The sequence below is a fragment of the Balaenoptera physalus genome (genome assembly GCF_965194825.1).
Source record: "Balaenoptera physalus genome assembly, chromosome: 1".
Taxonomy (NCBI): domain Eukaryota; kingdom Metazoa; phylum Chordata; class Mammalia; order Artiodactyla; family Balaenopteridae; genus Balaenoptera; species Balaenoptera physalus.
This window is the reverse complement of record NC_138882.1, coordinates 3,429,715-3,450,359: the sequence shown is the minus strand read 5'-3', so window position 1 is coordinate 3,450,359 and position 20,645 is coordinate 3,429,715. Positions and strand designations below refer to the sequence as shown.

The following is a 20,645-nucleotide window of genomic DNA, read 5'->3' as shown; positions in this document are numbered from 1 at the left end:
ATGGGGCTTTAGGAATATCAATGCTGCAACTTTGGGACCAGAATTCAGCCGTGCTTCAGGAGGGTGGAAGGAACTTTTTCTCCCTCACCTCTACTCCCACCAAAGACCTAGTCTCCCAGTAACAAAATGCAGGGCATGATTAAAGGCACAGAGGGCAAAACTTGAAAATCCAATGGACCCGGATTCTAATCCAGTTCCCAGTTCTGCCACCAACCTGCACCAAAGTGGAATAATAAAAACAACAATAACGTCAACCTACTGGGTTATCTTAGCCTTAAATGAGATAATGGGAGCATAGATAGAGACCTCAGAAATGTTTCTTGCTGATATTATTAGTTAATAGGCCATTCACCATAAATATACAAGGTCCATACCTTACAAGCTGAAAATGTTCAGATGGCTGTTACAGGATAATATGTATTTCCATATATCCAACTGATTTCCTTTCCACCATGACTTTTGTTTTAATCAGAGAAATAAGAACTGTTCTTGATTAGATGATGAGGGATTTGTTTGCTTTGAAATAGTGAAGATAAACAGTTGCTCTGGTCACCTCATACAATCTAAGATGTATACCTTTTTAAAAAGAGACATCTCTATCCACAAATGTCATATTCATAGAGTTTAAAATAAAGCTCAGAAAAAGATTTTGCATTTTTCACTATTACACAATAGACTGGGAGAAAGATAAGCATCTCAAGAATCTTTTTTGTTTTTTTTTCTGTTTTGAGATGTGTTTAATGCTTTGAAGAAGTGTTTCTTTAAAATTTAGGAAATGGAAGCTTCCTTATTTCTTCACAACCAAAGAATAACCACAGCGCAGTTCACTCTTGGAAGAACCTCACCGGTTCTGGAGTCATTGTTGCCTTTGGTCACAGTCAGATCAGCTCCCAGATTGCTGTTTGTGATCTAATGTCACTCTGGAATTTTAAAAATTATCCCCGATTTTCTCTGTTAATGAAGGCTGAAGGACAACAAATAATCAGCAGATTATCCAAAAATCAAATCTTAAACAGCTATTTCAATCCTCTGCTTCACAAGATGAGAGCTGTTATGAATACCACCTGCACCTCGGAGGCGCTGAGTGGTGTGGAGCTGCCCTTGAACTTGATGTGGGTCCAGTCATTGGGCCCCCACGAGGCACAGGGGAAGTGTATCTGGGGTTTTGTCTCATGCACTGAATACTTAAGGAAATGCCCATGAGACACGGCAGACACCACCCAGGGCTCCTCGGGGCCACGGGAGCGACGCCCTGACTGCGGGCATTAGCGCAGGGAGCAGGTCGCCATCTCCACCACTGACCCTGACCCTTACCAGAGCCGCTCTGGGGGATGCCTCGGGTCAGGAAGAACCTTCTCTGCGCTGGAGATACTTCTCAGCAAGGAGGTCATCACTGGATGAAATGACTAAAGGTACTCTACAGCCTAGGCACCGTCCTGCCTCGTGGGAATGACTGTTAAAATACATTTGAAAGATGAGGAAACTGAGGCTTGGAGCCTTTTCCTCGTCCCAGGGTCAGCTGGCCAGTGAGAGGTTCACAGATTTAAAATCACCTCTTTTCCCTTTTCCCAGCGGTGGAAACGCAAGGATCAATAATTCCCCTAAATAGTCAAGAGTTGGCTATAATACAGCCCCAAGAGCGCCAACCTCTGCCGACTCTTAAATTCATGATACCTGGGTGTGGAAAGGTATGGTCACCACCTATTCATCGTTCCCTTGCTCTGCAGGGGCTTAGAACTGAGCACAATATTTTCCAGAACAAATATGATCAAATATAAGGTATTGTAATATCAGCGCTATCACTGTCTTAGCAAAACCCACAATCACATCAAGGCGGGCAGGTGGGGTGTGGAGAGCTTCCTTTGCAAAATGTTTCAAGCTCTTAAAAGTTCTCAGTCTCATCTTTCCTGTTACTTTCTCTGCCACATCGTTAAACAAATACAAAACAAATTGGTGATGGATTTTCTGTCTTTCACGTACAAATACATATCCCTAAGCAGTTGGATGAATTATTAACTTATGTCCAAAAAATTGATAAATATTTGGCTTTAATGATCTTGTTAGGTAATCAGTTTCCCTTCCCCCTTAGTTCTCACCCCAAAGACCTCTCTTTTCTTTTTACAGTCAAATGCTTCAAAGTAAGTCTTGGTTCGGCCGAATGATTTTTTTTTTTCCCCCTTCATTCAACCTCTGATCTTATTGAGCGGAATTTTAATAAGCTGAGGAAAATGATGTAATGATAAGTAACAAGTGTATCTAGCTCTTAAAGAGTAGTTTTATTTTAACGCTACAAACTAAAAAAAAAAAAAAACCAAACAAACAAACCTTGGATGTTTAGAACAGACGTATACAAATACCAGTTCTCATATGGGCCTAAAGTTGCAAGCATTTTCCTGATTGTGATGTTACTTTTTAGTACAAGTGGAAACAGAACATGCAAAGTACAAGAAACCTCACTAATTCAACTTGGCAACAGAAAGCTGAATTCACATGTAATTAAAGAAATGCAGTTTTAGTGATCTCACCCCGATGCTTTCTCCAAAATAATAGAGTTATCACAGTGGGGTACAATTAAAAGAGGATTGGGGACCTCAGATGCAGCATTAAAAAATTCCCAATTCTGACAGGTTTTCCACCCAATTCTATCATTAACCCATGGTGTGTCTTTCTCAGAAGGCTGGTGCCCGGCCTGCCAGGAGTGTTGGGGGAGGAGAGATAAAAATAGATGAAAAGGCTTTGATAAGAGTTCAAAGCCCTAAACACATGTTTCATTCTCAGAAATTGTAAGACACACTAAGCCTATATTTCATAAAATACCTTACAAAAGGCCTTTAACAGTTAAAAAATGGATTTTAAAATAGATGACGCGTAAAGAGTACTTTTAATTCCTTGAATTTCTGATTCTGCTGCTGGTTTCAGATAGAGTTTATTTCTCCCGAGTTAGATATTTACACTGTGATTCAGAAAGGCATGCTTTAAACTTCCGATCAAAAATAAAACCCAACTTGCAGAGAGCTCAAGTAGCAGAGTGTTAATTCCTGCACCAGCCACAGACAGGGCTGGAGTTTCCCATAGTCTCTATTTCTTGCCGTTTGGGAGGCAAAATCCCTTACCTTGTTACACATTCTTGTATCGACTTAACTGTAATGTGTTTTCCTTCTTTTAAAATAACCAAGACTTACTCTTTCAAATGATGCCTGTGTTACATTCACATCTTGGTTTCTGTTGAAATGAATGGGATGAGAACCGGTCCACCGGGTGTTTGATTCTTTCACATCTAATCGCAGCTGCCACTGGGTGGGAAGTATGGAAGCCAAGTCTCAACAGTGATATCCCCGGGGCCCTGTCACCCAGGGAATCGGGTCAGAAGCACAGCTGGATGGTGGAGACACATCTGTGTCTTTCTGGCACCAGAGAGTCCTGCCATCTGGTGGCCTTGGTACCAGAGAAGATTCCTTGAGGTTCCTGCCCAGTCAGCTACAGGCCCTGAGGTCTGCGTAATACAAGTGATACAGAATAAACGGGTTATTTGGGGGAGATTGTCGAATGCCTTTTTTTTTTTTTGACATTTCCACCCGCTCTTTAGTTGGAAGGAAACTTCTCCCTCTTCTCCCCCGCTCCCCCGGACCCTCAGCCCTTCTCATCCCTGGCCCTTTCCATCCCTCGCCACCTCCCAGGCCTGGAGGACAGAAAAAACAGGCTGGAACCACCAGCCTTGTGTGTAGAACAAGCCGCCCCTGGCAATGCAACTGCGCTGCTGCCTGTGGGCTAAGAGGAACCCTTTAAAGAAAAGGGTTTCTTTCAAATGCTGAATTATGAAGGCGTGTTGATTGTATGGGTAGAAATATCTAGAAGATTACATCTTCTGTCTTCCAGACTATGGCTCTAATGTGGAAAAATGTTTGAAGTCAACTGTGTACTGCGAATACAGTACCTTGTTTACTAAAAGTACATTTATATTCTCAAATGTTACCCTTTCTTTTTTCTCTTAGAAATAATCTCTCCCAGAGTCCGTAGGAAAGTTGTGCAACACTAACTAAAGCTGAGTACAGCGGACTAAGTTGGGCTCTTTTTCACTCACTCTGCCACAAAATAATATTCTAACTGGCTCAGCTAATATGGGATCCAAGTTCGCAAAAGTTTGAAATCAAATAATTAAATGCAAATACGGTCTTCATCCCAAAGACGATAAGAATGCCTTTAAGCTAATATTTTTAACAAGAACGGTTGGACAGCCTCTCTTGTAAATTTTATCATACCTGAGGCAGTTTTCCTCATTCGATTAGCTGGAAAGCTGAATTTATCCTGAGGCAAACCAGACATGGAGCCCAGGCTAAATTCAACAACTGGAGCTTAAGTTTGGCTTAATATATCCCCACTTGGATCTGCCTGTTTAATTCTCTTTCATATGATAACGTTGGTTTATTCATAGGCTTTGACTTGCCTATGAACAAACTGAAGCCCATACCTTATTCGAAGAGAATAAGAAAGCTTGGCCAAAACTGCAGACGTGTCTGAGTGGAAATCAAAAATGCAAACGTATGATTCAAGAACTGTTTTAGGACGTGACTACGAGAGTGGGGTGAGGAGCTTTTCTCTGAAGAAGGACAGCTTTTTATGCATGTGGACATTTCCTATTCTGAGGGGACAGATGGTCTTTATAACAAGATAAGGACCCAGGCTCCCAAGGCCGGCCGGCCAGGGCAGCTGCAACTTGAAATGCTACCTATTTTATCAAAACGTTGTATGTATTTGCCCTTCATATTAAGTCTGTTTGACAGACAGCTTTATTTGAAATTTAGGGGGAAACCGGGAAATTGCCTCATCCTGTGCCCCTTTAAATTCTGTTTCCTGGTTCAAAATATTCCATCGATTCCCAGCCAGAGACCTTTTTTTTTTTTTCCCCCTTTCATTCTCCATGCATTTTTATGTGGCTTTCAGTATCATGTGGCATGTAGAGGTTGATAAAACTTACAATCTGTTTCAATTCTTTATCTTAAAACCCCTGTAGTATAGCCTTCCTTCCTCATTTGTATCCCTCGGAATTCTGGAAAACAAATTGCAAATGTATATAGAGAAGGAAAATAATGAATGTCGTATGTCAGCGGTCGGTCCCTGACGTAGCACACAGCCCCCAGATAGACTTTTCTCAACATCTTCAGATTACGTACCACTTCATAACATCAAACAAACCAAATGGTCTTCCTTCTCCTACACATTGAACTCAGTTTCTTCAATTTTGTATCAAATTGTGAAATTATTTTGAGTCAAAAATTCCTCATTGTTTAGAGAGGAATGATAGGAAACGTGTTCCACTGTTATAGCTGAAATTGGTTATGAGTTTAACCGAGTGAGGAACTCGGAAACTGCCTAAGGGTCTGGTAGCTGGGACCTGGGCTCATGGGAGGCGTTCAGTCCATCCTCAGGGAGTTACTCCGCATATGGTTCACATTCGTGGGAGCTTAATTCAAAGTAGCAAGTTTCCTAGGATCTGTATTGGGCATCTGGGCTTCCACGAGGATGCCGTCTAGGAGGACAGGCAGGACACAGGGACTCTAGGTTCAGGGAGGCCTTCCAGACACAAACAAGGCGAAGATGGATGTGTCAATTAATGTGAAAATGTATTCTCTCGTTTAACAAGTGTGAAGGGGGTTCGACTTTGTCCAGGCACCGTGCTAGGCCTGGGGAGGGGTGACCGTTATCAAGGTCACCTGTCCTCACAGTTGACAGGTAACCAGGTGACATCTAGCGCCCCCTGTGATGGGCTTGGGGGAGGCTTCCTGGAGGCCGGAATGTCTGTGCCGAGGCTGGGGGACATTGGTCTGAAAATCGGTGCAGGAAAATGAGCGGGGCAAGCTCCTGGAAACCAGGGAATGGAGTGTGTGGTGTTACACACCCGGGTTTGTGACGCCCGCTGGCCATTCAGGCAGGGTGTCCAGGACGCGGCTGGATCTACGAACGGAATAAAGCCATACCCTGCAGCCTTCAGCCTGGGGCCTTGAGTGCGCGGGGAGGGTGGACGGCGCAGCAGAGGAAATAAATGTTCTACACGCGGAAGGTGCAAAGGAGGCAAGAAACGCCGCTGCCTTGGCGCTGCAGGCAAAGCACGCAGCCAGAATCCCCACTGAAACCGCGTCCCTAGAAAGCACAACACAGAGTGGAGTTGGTGCTTTTTGTTTACGATTATGAAACAGTTCTGCACGAAACAAAAACAGAGTCTGCCGTGAGTTTGATATGGAAGCATAACAGCATGTCAAAGGCCCCCAGAAAAAAGAAGAAGAAGGAGGAAAGAAAGATTTTGGTTTAGGGCCAAGCAGTATTTAACCAAGAAATGTATTCTTTCATTCATCCCTCACATATTTAGTGAGGGTTTTCTCTGTGCTGTGCACTGGCCTAGATGCTGGGGCTCAGCTGCAAATTAGACCAAGTCCCGGCCTTCACAGCTTTCCTTCTTCATTTTTATTTATTTATTTATTTTGGTTGCGTCGGATTTTGGTTGCAGCACGCGGGATCTTTGTTGAGGCACGAGGGCTCTTCGCTGCAGCGCACGGGCTTCTCTCTAGTTGCGGCGTGTGGGTTTTCTCTTCTCTAGTTGTGGCGGGCCGGCTCCAGGGCAAGTGGGCTCTGTAGTTGTGGCATGCGGGCTCCAATTGAGACACATGAGCTCAGTAGTTGTGGCTCGTGTGCTCAGTAGTTGTGGCACGTGGGCTTAGTTACCCCGCGGCATGTGGGATCTTAGTTCCCTGACCAGGGATCGAACCTGCGTCCCCTGCATTGCAAGGTGGATTCTTTACCACTGGACCACCAGGGAAGTCCCACAGCTTTCCTTCTTGTGAGGATGATAGGCAAACGTAACAATTAGACAAATAACCGTATACTGTAAAGTCAGGCAGGCATCAATAAGAATGTACAGTTTAGGGATGTGAGGGAAGAGGAAACACAAAATGGATAGCGGTCACTCTACGGCATCAGGAATTGGTTCATGGAAGGAATACACAGGTAAGCTAGAGGGTGCCGGTGGCCATCTGGCTCTGCAGAGCAGTGGATTCTCAGGTGTCTGCTACATTACGTTTAATAACCTACACGTACAGTACATTATTCAGTGTTTAATTGTGGTAAAATACGCAGAACATAAAATTTCTTTCTTTTTTTTTAAATTGAAGTATAGTCGATCTACGATGTTGTGTTAGTTTCTGCTGTACAGCAAAGCGACACAGTTATACGTATATATACATTCTTTTTCATACTCTTTTTCCATTATGGTTTATCCCAGGACACTGACCCTAGTTCCCTGTGCTGTACGGTAGGACCTTGTTGTTTATCCATCCTGTATATAATAGCTTACATGTGCTGACCCCAAACTCCCACTCCACCCCTCCCCCAACCCCCTCCCCCTTGGCAACCACCAGTCTGTTCTCTGCAGAACGTAAAATTTCTCACCTTCGCTGCTTTTAAGGGTACAGTTCAGAGGTATTAAGTCCATTTACGTTGTTGTCCAACCAATCTCCCAAACTCTTTCCATTTTGCAAAACTGAAACTCTGTACCCATTAAACTACCCCCATTTCCCGCTCCCCCCAGGCCCTGGCAGCCACCCTTCTACTTCTGTCTCCATGAATTTGACTGCTCTGGGTACCTTAGATGAGTGAAGTCATACAGTATTTGTCCTTTTGTGACTGGTATACTTCACCTGGCATCATGTCTTCGAGGTTCATCCACGTCGTCCGTGTTGTCCACGTTGTATCAGAATGTCCCTCCTTCTCAAGGCTGCTCACTATTCCATCGTATGTAGAGACCACATTTTGTTTATCTCTTTACCCAGTAATGGGCACTTGGGTTGCTTCCACCTTTTGGCTACCGTGAACTGTGTGTCTGTGAACAAACACGGGGGCACGCATGGGTCTTGCACACATGGCATATATTTTTAAGGAAAACTAAGGCAGAGTGAGGGGCCAGAGTGATCTGATGGTGAGGCAGCGCTGTTTTAGAAATGGTTCTCCACAGAGGCTTCTCCAAGGGGCTGATGTGTGAGCAGAGACTCGGGTGACGTGAGGGAGAGAGCCCCACGTGATCGGGAAGAACCATCCAGAATGCAGGAACAGCAAGTGTGAGGTCCTGAGGCAGAAACAAGCAAGAGGACCACTGTGTCCAGAGAGGAGCTCGGCAGAGATGTGGTCTCAGGGTTAGACTGGGGCAAGGATGTCCGTCTTATCCTGAGAAGGACATGTATGTAAACTCACGGAACAGTGTTTAGTTCGACGTATTTAAGTGACGCCGTTTGTATTCAATCTATAATCTGTAGACTTCTGGAAAGGGTGCCTGACCCGTGTCAGCACCCAGAGGCAGCTTTGCAACTTCTGCAAGCTTTGTCCTCAAGTCCATACGAAAGCTACACCCTTCCTTGTAAAGGGGGGCGCTGCTAGGACATAAATGAATTCAGGTACCCTTTTCCTGTGGCACGGTGTGTCAAATCATGGCTGCATACTAAACAGAGTTAGAAATAATTTGTAATTCAGGCCAAAAACCATCTTGGAGAATCGAAGTCCTATCCGGACAGTTGAGTGAAAACGCAGGTAATGGGGTGGGTGAAGAGCGATGCTTGTCCCTACTTGTTTGTTGACGACACCAAGCCAGCACCTTCCTTCCAAAATTTGGGCTCAAAATCACGCAGTTGTAGACTCTTAGAGTTGGGCGACAAGAGATCGTCAAGTCCAGCCCTTGCCCTTCACAGGCCAGGAAACTTGAGGCCCCAAAGAGTGGCACACTCGTGATCTCACAGTTGGAGACAGAATCAGGACTAGGAATCACGACATTTGATGAGTGAGGAATGTTGTTCTCCTTTGGGAAAAAAACCACTGCCTCTTGGGGGTGACATATTATGAACGCGAAACTGACAAAAGGGCCGGCCCACTGCGGGTGACATTCTTTATGCAGTGGTATTTCCTGAGCCTGTACTTTTCAGCAACCATGTGAGGCACTGCATTAGTAGCCTTTTGTTCAGAGTGTCATATGTGTTTGGGGAAATTGGGCTTCAAAATTAAGAAAACATGGTGGAATATCTTTAACTGAAACTTAAGCCTTGGCCATGTTTTCCTGAATATTCTTTGTGATTGAGGGTAGGATAAACTTGCAAGTGATCCCTCTACCTTCCATTAATTTTGGAAAACCGCAACATCAGAGATTCTGTTTTGTCCATGAAACTTTATGGCAGGAAAACGATCACATTGCTGTGTATGTAGAAAGGTTACCTTCCAGGTGTATATTGGAAGCAAACAAAATCTCCAAATTTTATCAGTAAATTTATAAGAAAAGTAAGGCCCCGTGAGTATACAATGCTTGTACACTTTTTAAAGTTTATTCATATTTAAGGTATCATTTTACTTTTAAGCGATCCTAAGAATTATTTCCCCATTTTGCAGATGGAAAAACTGGCTCAGAGGGGACTGAGTAACTTGCTTGAAACTAGATTAGACCACCATTCCTGTCAAAACTCAAGTGGCTCTTTCAGACTTTTTAAATTGATGAAACCCTCTTTTCTAAATATAAAGCATAGGATGGAGAAACTTATTTCTTAGTCCCGGCACCTCCACAGCCCCGGTGGCAAGGGCTGGGGTCGGGCGTGCCCAGAAAAGGCCCCCAGGAGGGCGCCTGTGACGCTGGACTTTGCTCAGTGTCGGCTGTGACTATTTTTAACCATGATCTGTGGCATTAAGACGATTACGGTGTGTAATACGTCAGTATAAGTGTCAGGAGTATGTTATTTTCATTCAAATTCTCTGAAAACTCTTCATTCAGGGATCATGAGACCCTTTAGAAACTGAACTATTGGACCAACCAGCACAGCCCTTTCTCCAGGTCCCGCAGGTGGCAGGAACTTGTGGGCTGTGACATGGGGGGAAAGCTCTGGGACTGGGATGTCCCCAGCCCTTTGGGGCTCAGGTCCCACCTCTGTGATCTCGTGGGGAGAAGCCCAGGGGTATTGAGGGAGACACCAATTCCAGCTCAGGACGTGTGTGACGCACTGAACCCCTCTCAGCCTGTTTCTTTCCCTGGAAAATGAGAATCATAATACCTTCCCCATAAGATTCTTAACAGTATTAAATGAGATATGTAAAAAAAATCCTGTGCACGTTGACAAGCGCAGGCTAAATGTCAGCCGCTCCCCCATTCTCCGGGTGTGTCCTTAACTTAGAGATCGTGGAAAAGCTGTTTAATCTCTCTGAGTCTAAATCTCATAACACCTGTAATGCCTTCTCAAGAAAGAATCCTTGGCAAGTTGGCTGTCTCCAGAATCCCACCACTGACCCCTTCTCTTCTCTGTCCACACGTTCCCACCGACTCCGGGGCTTTCATCCATCACCTGTCCACTGACGGCTCCCAGATCTGGACACCAGGCCTGCCTCTCTGCTGCGTCTAGACCTGTATCTCCAGCCGTCTCCCCTACGTCCCCAGGGAATGTCCCACATGCCCCTTAAACTCACCATCGCTGCCCCTCCAATCTGTTCCAACTCCTGCTGGAGGCATGGCCACAACCCGCCTGCCTGCCTGGTGTCATCCAGGACCTTAGCTCGCGACTAATCCGGGGCCAACAAGCTCTGTAGTCAACCATCTTGATGCCTTTCAAGTCCATCCCCACCCCCACGACCACCACGCTTGTCACCTGTATTCCTGTGACAGCCTTTCCACACACCTGCTCTTTCTGACTCAGAGAGCTGACCGCGTCCTTCCTTCTTAAGATCTTGCAATGCTTCTGCATGGCTTCCAGAACAAAATGCAGACTCTGTCTGATGTGCAGCGCCCTTCACAGTCCTAAACCTTAGGGTCCACCCTTACTTTACACCCTGCTCTCCTCCATGGAAGGTAAGCTGCTTTGCAGGGCTCCAAGGAACCCGTTTCCTGTCTCAGAGGCTTTGTGTGTGGGTCGCCGTCTCCTGTCACCTTTTCCTCCCCGTGTTGCTCAGCTCACCCATTTCTCAAAACCTCTCAGGTGTCACTTCCCCCAAGAGCCCTTCTTGCCCCCAGGCCCTGGGTTAGGTGCCCATCTTGTGTGTGTCCAGGGCACCCACTTCTTGTCTCTGAAGCACTGGACACACTAATAAAAGACTGTGTCTTTTATTCCTCTATCTTCAACACCTGGCACAGGGCTCTTTGAATGAATGAATGAATTCATAGATTGTGTATACATAAGGTATGAAAGAATAAGTGAAGCATGGTAGCATGTTTTGTAACTTATGAAGTACCAACCAATTGTAAGGGCTTCTTTCTACATACAGAAGTAATACGTCTGCTATATGTCCACATTTTTACACACAGTTTCTGTCAAAGAGTTGCATTTTCTCATTAGTAATTTGTATATGAAGACATTGAATTGTATGTTCTGGTCACTAAAAACAGCTCTTGGCTAATAATCATACACATGTGCACACATATACACACACACACATTTATGTAAAGGACTTACCAGTAATTAATTTAAAATCTTGAGTTTAAGTTTTGCTGGAAGCAGAGTAGAATCTAATCTCAGGCATCTGCACTGAAAGTGTCCTGTCTGCCCATCTCCAACCCCTAAAGAGCCCTCACTATTAAGTGAACTTGGTTCATATGAAAAGAGCTAGCATGTTGCCCTCCAGAAGTTCCTACAAAATTTTTTATACAAATTATTTAAATATAGCCCTTTAAAAATAATTTTAAAATGAATTCCTTATAGAAAATTCATTTCCTTTCTCCTTTGCTGGCCTATCAAAGGAAAGGGTCTTCTGAGGACAAATTGTGAGCCAGTTTACAGATGTCACCCCTCCAAAAGCCGCAGGGGAAAGAAGTGTTCTCCGGGTGCAGAATGGTACCTCTTTTCCCCACTTTTGTATCTTTGAAAGGACAGGATGAGATTTTTTTCCCCACGTGTGGGAAGTGAACAAAGATAATTATATTCTTGGGCCATTTGAGTCTCCCGGCCCCCCAGCCTCCTTGCTCAGCAAAGGACCAGTCTCTGAAAAGAGTGTCCTGACCGGGAGGATTTACAGCCTATGCCACATGGCAGGTACCAGGGAGATAGAAATCAGTATCTTCATCTTCAGAAAGAGCCTGAATGCCACGTTAAGACCGAAAAGCCAGCTGTAATATATTCAAGAAGACCTAAGGGTTTACTTTCCACTAAGGATGGAAAAAAATCTGAGTACCCCACTGTGAGCTTATCGTAATGCTGCCTCATATAAAAAGTTGGTAATTAGTCCCTGAGTGAATAAAGTAGAATAGATGATAAGAGATTGATACTTAGAGGAGAAGCTCAAAATGATTTTGCCAGTCATCAAAATTTAAAGGCGCTGGAGAAAGGGTTGGATGCCTCTGTCTGTTTACATACTGTTTCCAACTCAGACTTTGTAATGATAGGGTTCATTAACTTGCGTTTCTAAATTGTATTGAGATGAAGTTTACATAAACGTCAAAGAAACACATAGTGTGCCAAACGCGGGAGACTTTGGGATGAAGCACCACAGAAGAACTGGGGGCGGAATATCAGTTCATTCACGAATTTCCTGTGTTATGGACTCCTGGTAGGGATGAGCTAAGACTCCCAAGCATGCCAGCACCCGTTCATTAGAGGAGGGCTTGGTTGGTAGGGGAGCATCCCAGAGGAAGTGGTGAAGATTTAATTTTTCAGGAAAGGGCATTGAGTAGCATAAAAAGGATTCTATGAGCATTATGGGAGCTCACTTAAATTTCTGGACTCTTCCTGAAAAGTACATACAAGTGAGCTACGTGAAAGAGAAAATTCCAGGTCTTCCGAGGGGTGGTGGCACCTGTGTTTTGGCACTTCTCCAGTGGCTTTTTTTTTTTTTTTTTTAATTCACAATTTTTAAAGGTTATATTCCATTTATAGTTATTATAAGATATTGGCTGTATTCCTTGTGTTGTACGATATATCCTTGTAGCTTGTTTATTTTATACGTAGGAGTTTGTACCTCTTAATTCCCAGCCCCGATCCTGCACCTCCCCCTTCCCTCTCCCCACTAGTAACCACTAGTTTGTTCTCTGTATCTGTGAGTCTGTTTCTTTTTTGTTATATTTATATTCACTAGTTTGTTGTAGTTTTTAGATTCCACATATAAGTGATGTCATTACAGTATTTGTCTTTCTCTGCCTGACTTGTTTCACTTAGCATAATACCCTCCACGTCCATCCACGTTGTTGCAAATGGCAGAATTTTATTCTTTTTTATGGCTGAGTAATATTCCATTGTATATATGTACCACATTTTCTTTATCCATTTGTCTGTTGATGGGCACTTAGGTTGCTTCCATATTTTGGCCATTGTAAATAATGCTGTTATGAACATTGAGGTGTATGTATCTTTTCGAATTATTGTTTTCGTTTTTTTCAGATATATACCCAGGAGTGGAATTTCTGGGTCATACAATATAGTTGTAGTTTTAGTTTTTTGAGAAACCTCCATACTGTTTTCCACAGTGGCCACACCAATTTACATTCCCCATAGTGGAAAAACCAAGGTCTGCCTGTCAGACCGAAAATGAAAGACACTCAGGAACCCAGGGGCTCACAAAAGAATTCACCACAGGATTCTTTGAACAGGACACACTATTCCATTTAAAATATTTCAGGGAGAGGTCTATTGTATAAATCAGTTTTTGAAAGCTGCTCTCAAATTAGAAAAAGAAAGGAGGTAGACTTAAAAGATACGTAACAGCTAATGTAATAGGTCATTTTATAACTAATCAACCTTGGACAAATACACCACTGATATAAAGCAAACATTAATTGGAGAAATCCCTGGGGAAGCCTTGACTAAAACACATAATATATAACACGTCACCCGAAGATGCTGGCAGTGTACATAGGGAAATGGGCGATTAATAAAGGAGGGCAAGATGCAGTGAGAGAGACAGGAGCTGAAATAGATCAGCCAGAGCAATGTTCCAGGAACTTCTTGGTCAGTGAATGAGAGTAATTCAATCAAAATCTTCTTCTTTCTTTCCTTCCTTTTTTTTGGGGCCCGTGCCACGTGGCTTGTGGGATCTTAGTCCCCGACCAGGGATTGAACCCACGCCCCCTACAGTGGAAGGGCGGAGTCTTAACCACTGCACCACCAGGGAAATCCCTCTTTCTTTCTTTTTTTGACCTTGTAGCTTACATATCAGAATCATTGCCACTAAATTACAAATTGCCTGTACAGACATAGAAAACAAAATAGACATTCAGTTAGTAAGTACCTTTGGGGCAACTAGCAGCATAACTTTGTTTGTGTTTAATGATAAACACATTATAAAAACACAGTATTTTCCTTCAGAAGGAAAATTGCATGTATTTTTAAACTTTGGGGAAAAAGGTGGCAGTTTGGACCAGTATTCACAGAAATTATCCAGCGAATGCTGATCTGAAGATTTTAATGATTATATGTACTAATAGTAAGTGAATAAACCAGAACTTGTGATCCATCCTTTGTTTTATGTTTGTTAGCAGTTGGCTGTTTTTGTTTTTTTTTTTCTTAACAGAGTCCCATAATTTATCACAGAAGGTTGAACCTCGTTCTCAAAAAATACATTTATCAAAAAAAGAAGGTTTCAAAAACAACTTTCTGAAAAGACTATTATTCGTTTATCTTGCATTTCATTCCGTGCAAATTCCTCCCTATAAACCTCTGTGACTATTGCTAGCTTTTCTTGCTGTGAGAATATCTTTCATTGTAGCATAAAATAGTATTCCATTTCGATTTTTTTCCTGTGATTGTGTTAAAATCACTGTAACACTGGAAGTTGCTTGTTTGGGTTTTTTTTTTTTTTTTCAACTTCTTACTGGTAAATAAAAGAGAAAACTAAATTTTTCCTTACGTTTTATGTTTAAGTTTAAATGTTTTCTTTAGGTTGAGTGGAGGGTAAAAAAGAAGCAGCACTAAGAAGTTGGTCAGAATTCAGATGAACTGTTTTGCGTTACCCGTTCTCTGCTGTGAAGCTTTATGAAGGACTGTTGTCTGTAAGCAGAGTGTGAGCCTCCTAAAGTATAAGAGCATGGCAGAGAGCCAGGCTAACGTGAATATAGATTTTTCTGTCATCTGCCCAGGTACAGCGTAGTCAAGGTACTTCCAGTTGTTTACATTTTGTAATTTTGAACCAAATATAACTAATATTTCTAAGTATTTTAAATAACTTAAAATAACTTTTAAGACATTTTAGATGAGATAGATGGAAACTGCTTTATTAACTGTCAAGTGCCACCTGGGTACAACGTCCAGTGGGTAACAATTTAAATGTCAGTTTAAATGCCACAGGAAGGTGTGAGCTCGTAGTGTAGCATTTGTCTGTTTGTACATCTCATTAATAAATAATCAAATATTTCTGTTTCTCCCATCGTACTTTGAAATAGATGTGATCCCGAATGCTCACACTATGTCGGTACTAATTCCCCACTGTTTTTAATTTGGGGCAGAGATTTGGGGACGGAAAGGGGGAATGCATGTTTCATGCAAAGTTACGGCTCAAAATGTAAACACTGAAATCATCCTGGACACATTTCAACAGCAAATGTAAGGCAGCCTATTGTAACAGCATTTAGAGATACCAAAATGGACCCCCACATACATACAGGCTAAGGTTAACAACATATAGAGCCGAAAATATTGCATAAGAGTTATTTTGGTAACTCTTAACTGAGTTTAGCACATTTAACCTTTTAGTCATAGTATTATGTGGTTTTCTATAGAGTCGTTCTTATTTATTTTTCTCCAGTTAGAAAATAAAGCGGGGGGAGGGGTGGGTGCATCTGTTTACCTTCTCAGCATGGACGTCTGTAAACACACACACATATCCATGCATTTCTTCCAGAGGCTTCTATATACACATTGTGTAAAAGTTGTACAGTTAACATAAATAAACTCCACAAGAGAAATTCCACCACAACCGTTTTCCCTTGCTCATTGTCTGTGTGTGTGTGTGTGTGTCGGTCTGTCTTTTGACTCTGTTTCCCTCTTATTCAGCATTTATGAGGACCTGTAAGGCAGAGGATCTCCAGGAGTTAGGCTGGGTGAATTGCCTGCATCCGTCTCCTCTGTGTGAGCGACTCATGTCCAGAAGGAAAAAGAAAGAAAGGGAAAAAAAAAAAAGTGAAGTATCAGACTTTAGAAACCACATTCAGGTTAAAGGGTGCCGGCCATCCTGGCTTGAATTCTGCCTAAAGGACAAGGCTTTCATTTGATAAAGATCATTAGTCACCGAGACATATATTTTAGAGAGTTCCCAGCAGCGACTATTCCGCTGGCAGTCACTGGAGTGTACAGATGGTTCATTAGCATAGGCTAGACAAGTCAAAGGCTTTCAGAATCATTTAGAAAATGTCAAACAGAAACAAGAACCCTGTCACTTTTTATTAGAATTAACTACATCATACCCTGGACACAGATTTCACCTTGGGTCAGAAAAATTAATACAGAATTCTATGAATTGTGTCATATACTGGGTTAAGATAGGTCTTCCTAGAGGGACTCATTTGCTGGCAATATATTATGATCCCTCTGCTTTAGGAATCCTTAAACCTTTCCTTTTGTGAGATATGAAAAGAATTGACCTTGCTCAGAATCCATTGGTGTCTAATTGATTTGGAGGTGTAGGCAGAATTTCAACAAGACATTCTTCTAAAGCTCTTTTGTGATCGTTTTCCCAGGAAGCTTGGTGAGTGGGGCTGACTGAATATGGAGCATTGTATCAAGTCTGCTTTATGTCGGGAGGAAAATACCTCCTTTAACTGAACACACTGCTGGGGTAAACAGGAATTAAAACATCATCGAATTATTGTGGGTTTGTTTTTGTTTTTTTTTTTAAATCCAGATGTCAAAAACCTGGAGAACTTCCAGCTGGTCGAAGGTGTCCAGGAGCAAGTCAACGCTGCCCTGCTGGACTATACAATGTGCAACTACCCACAGCAAACAGAGAAATTCGGGCAGCTGCTACTCCGACTACCTGAAATCCGGGCCATTAGCATGCAGGCCGAGGAATACCTCTACTACAAGCACCTGAACGGGGATGTCCCCTACAACAACCTGCTGATTGAAATGCTGCATGCAAAACGAGCTTAGTTACAGCCCCTAGGAGTGCGGCTTACCAAAACACAAAGAGATCGGTGGTGGGGAAAGAAGAACAGGAAGAAAGGGGAAAAAAAAAAAAAAATACTCTGAATGGCTCCAAGCAACACAAATTAAACACTTGGTTTAAAGATATTGAATTTAATAAAGCATAATAATCAAATACTTAATAAGCCAATAAATGATGGATCAGGGTATTTGTATTGCAGACTGTGAATCAAAGGCGTCACATCCCCAAAGAATTCCGTATAAAAGACATTGGAATGGAGTGAATTGAACTCACAGGTGGATCCCAACACCACATCAGGATGGAAATGGACGGAACAGTTCTTGTATGTTGAAACTGATCTCCGCTGTGAAGAAATCTAGGAACTGATCTGTGTTATCCGTTAGGCTTTCGCAGCAGCGGGGGGGGGATTTGAGCTTACAGAATTCCTCCGTGGTAAAGCTGAACTGAAGCCATTCTCAAGAGTTCATCAGCTGCACCGATCGTAGCCCTTCCCTCTTCCTTTCAAGGACGCAGCACCTTCTGTCCCGTGATCACGGAATCTGTACTAAGGACTCTCGCTCATCCACACCCACTAGTAGCTCCACCAAATCATGAAAAGCCTAATCTTGAATGTCTGTGTCTTAGACCTGCAAACAGCTAATAAGAACAGTCTATGAATATGTTAGCTTGCCATTTTGACTATGTTCTGGTTTGTTTTGTCATGTGTTCATGTTAAAAAAAAAAAAAAGCAGGCGGTATCCCTCTTCTGGTCTTATATAAGCATTAATTAATATTAAGGGCAACGAGTACAAACTTTGCAAGCTTTAGCTTTAGCATTGTAGGATTTCATAAAAGTCTCCAGCAGAAAGGCTTGTTAGACTACATCAGCCTTTTAAACCATCAAGGTTTGTAGTTCATTAAAAAATACAACATGAAATGTATTTTGCTGGGATGTCAAGTAGTTTAAAACAAAACTGAAGCGTGGTAAGCTATGCAAAATAAAGGAAGGGATGCGCAGGTAAATTGACTCGTTGCAATTGATCATCCCCTAAACGCAGAGAGGAAACAGTGATCTTTACATATGGCCTGGAAAGATAGTAAAGTGATTCAAATCTTCCCCAAAAGGGAAAGGAAGAGAGTGATACTGACCTTTCTAAGTCTAAAAGTCTGTTGTTGAACAAATTGGAGGACAGAGAATTGTGAAACAAACTCTCCAAACGACGCTGTCAGTATTATTAACAGGCGATGCCACAGATAACAGAAGTCTTGCCTTACTTCACAATTCTCAAAGGTAGCTGTGCAGATGTGGATCAACATTTGTTTAAAATAAAGTATTAATACTTTAAAGTCAAATAAAATAGAGTGTTTACATTCTTTAGGTCCTCTAGGGGGAGGGGGGAACCTGTGATATGACAAAAGAGCTAAAGCAGTAATTTCCTTAATGTTATTTTTCTGATTGGTAATTATTTTTAACAGTACTTAGTTATTATATGTCGTGAGACACTAAAATCAAAAACGGGAATCTCATTTAGACTTTAATTTTTTTTGAGATTATCGGCGGCACAATCACTTGTAGAAACTGTAAAAAAAATGAAAGTATCTCCTAGTTCCTTAATTTTTTCATAAATGTTGCTGGCTTTTGAATAGTTTATTTATATTGTATATCATAGTTTCAACTGTAGACAATTATGATGCTAATTTATTGTTGCTTGGTTTCACCTTCGTCTAAGATAGCCAAGACTGAAGAAACCAAATATATGTGTGTATTGTAGCATGTCAAGTTAGCGGAACATAGTTCAGAGACAGAGAGGGGTCTTAATGAATTAAAATCATTCACTTGATTAAATGTCTGTAAATCTTCATAATTCTTACTGTAGTTTATTTAATATCTATTGTAAATTATGTGACTTGTAACCTCCTCTGTTTTCAAGTAAATTTAACAAGGGTGGAGCCTTACCTGGTTTTTCTTTCCAAGCGTTGTAAGTTGTATACCAAAGATATTAGTTATTACTTCTGTGTGTACAAAGAGGATTATTTTATTATTTTTATTAATCACCTCTAATACGCGTCCATGTGAAGGGTACCCATTAGCTAAGCCGGGCGTCCGCAGCTCCTCATGCAGAGCTTGGTCACCCGTGTCATCTCCGTGGCTCAGAGGACAACGGAAAAATAGCTGATCAGAGTCTATATCCAAAGCAGTAAATAAAACAGTAGCATCTTTGCTCTCCCCAGTTAAAAACCAAGTTGGAGGGGAAGAGTGTCAACAGTTAATGAAATGGTTCCATCAATGGGTATGGAACATGGGTGGAAGCAATTTCGAGATTTGGGACATAGTTATTTGGAGGGTCCTTAACATTGCAAAAAAATTTTTAAAAAACAAATACATTGATTCCAAAAGTCCAGGTTTTATTTTAAATATACAGTATTCCCCACTGACTATTAACACCTAAAAAATGTCACATATTGGGATGTTGTTGACCTAGTAAATGACACCATGAAAACAGCTAGAAAGAGGGGCAACACGGAGATTACAGCCACGCTGCTGGTGCCATTAAAGGCAGAAGCTGATAAACAACAATGCCAGCCGCTTGGCGTCCGTGGCCCATGCGAAGCCCGCAAGCGAATTTTCTCTAGTGTTCATCGTTAAGTGGCTTACAACCAGACATTGACTTAGCAACTGCTTTATCAACTACAGGATTTATTAGTAAAAGCAGACTCAAATCTGGAGGTTTGGGGCTTGGCCTGGTTTATTATCGTTGGTCTATGTTTATAAACAGAAAATCTGTCATGTCTGAATATTTGTCTTACGGATCTTCTGCTGTTCCCTTGGATCTGAACCCATGCAATGTTTAGAGTGTGAAGTTGGTTCCTCGTTGACATGACTTACTGTATCAGTGAAATCAAATTGTCCTGTTGGTTCTTGCCAGGAATTTCTCAACAAAATGGAATTTTTTCTCAGTATTTCAATAAATGTTGATATGCCCAGCCTGATCATTTTTAGAAGTTTTTATGGTGTCCTCATTCTATTGGGTTCTAAAGCTTCCACGTAACTGAGATCCTTGACTAGGAATGGAGTCCAAAGAATTCCACACGAAGAGATACTTTTCCTTCTCTAGATACTTTCTCAGGTGCTCCACTGTCCTTAGTTGGATACTTGAAGCATTGATCTCAACCTGTGCATCGCCTCTCCATACACGAAACAAAGCAATTTGTATCATTAACTGTTACAACTGATGGCAGAAATCTCTTACGGTATCTGTCTTCGTAGAGCTCACTGTGCCCTAGTCACATCGCCAGGTGTTTGGTTAATTCACTTGATCCTCAGATCAGCTCCACGAGGTCTCCTCCTCCTCCTCTTACAGCTTCTTGCTCAAAGTGATACACTAGTCAGTGGGAAGTGTGGATCTAAGACCCACGGCCTTAAACGCGACAATATGCTGTCTCTAAATGAGGGTGTTGCTTAGGGTTTGCTTCAAAAGGAAAAGAAAATCAGGCATCAGGTACTAAGTTACTGATACTTGATGTCAGTGTTACCAATGATACCATTGATAAAAGCCTTTAAAGATTTTTGG

The 20,645-nt window shown here is 42.2% G+C and overlaps 1 protein-coding gene across 4 annotated transcripts in view; it reads left to right on the top strand.

Moving 5' to 3' along the window:
- The window catches only part of NR5A2 (nuclear receptor subfamily 5 group A member 2), a 139,243-nt gene extending 119,185 nt beyond the window's left edge, over positions 1-20,058 (top strand). For all 4 annotated transcript variants that reach the window (XM_082425686.1, XM_082425687.1, XM_082425688.1 and 1 more), the window contains exon 7: positions 16,831-20,058. In XM_082425686.1, coding sequence (XP_082281812.1) covers positions 16,831-17,078 — 248 coding nt within the window. In that variant the 3' untranslated portion in view covers positions 17,079-20,058. The remainder of the gene's footprint in view (positions 1-16,830) is intronic.
- Positions 20,059-20,645: the final 587 nt, after the last annotated feature.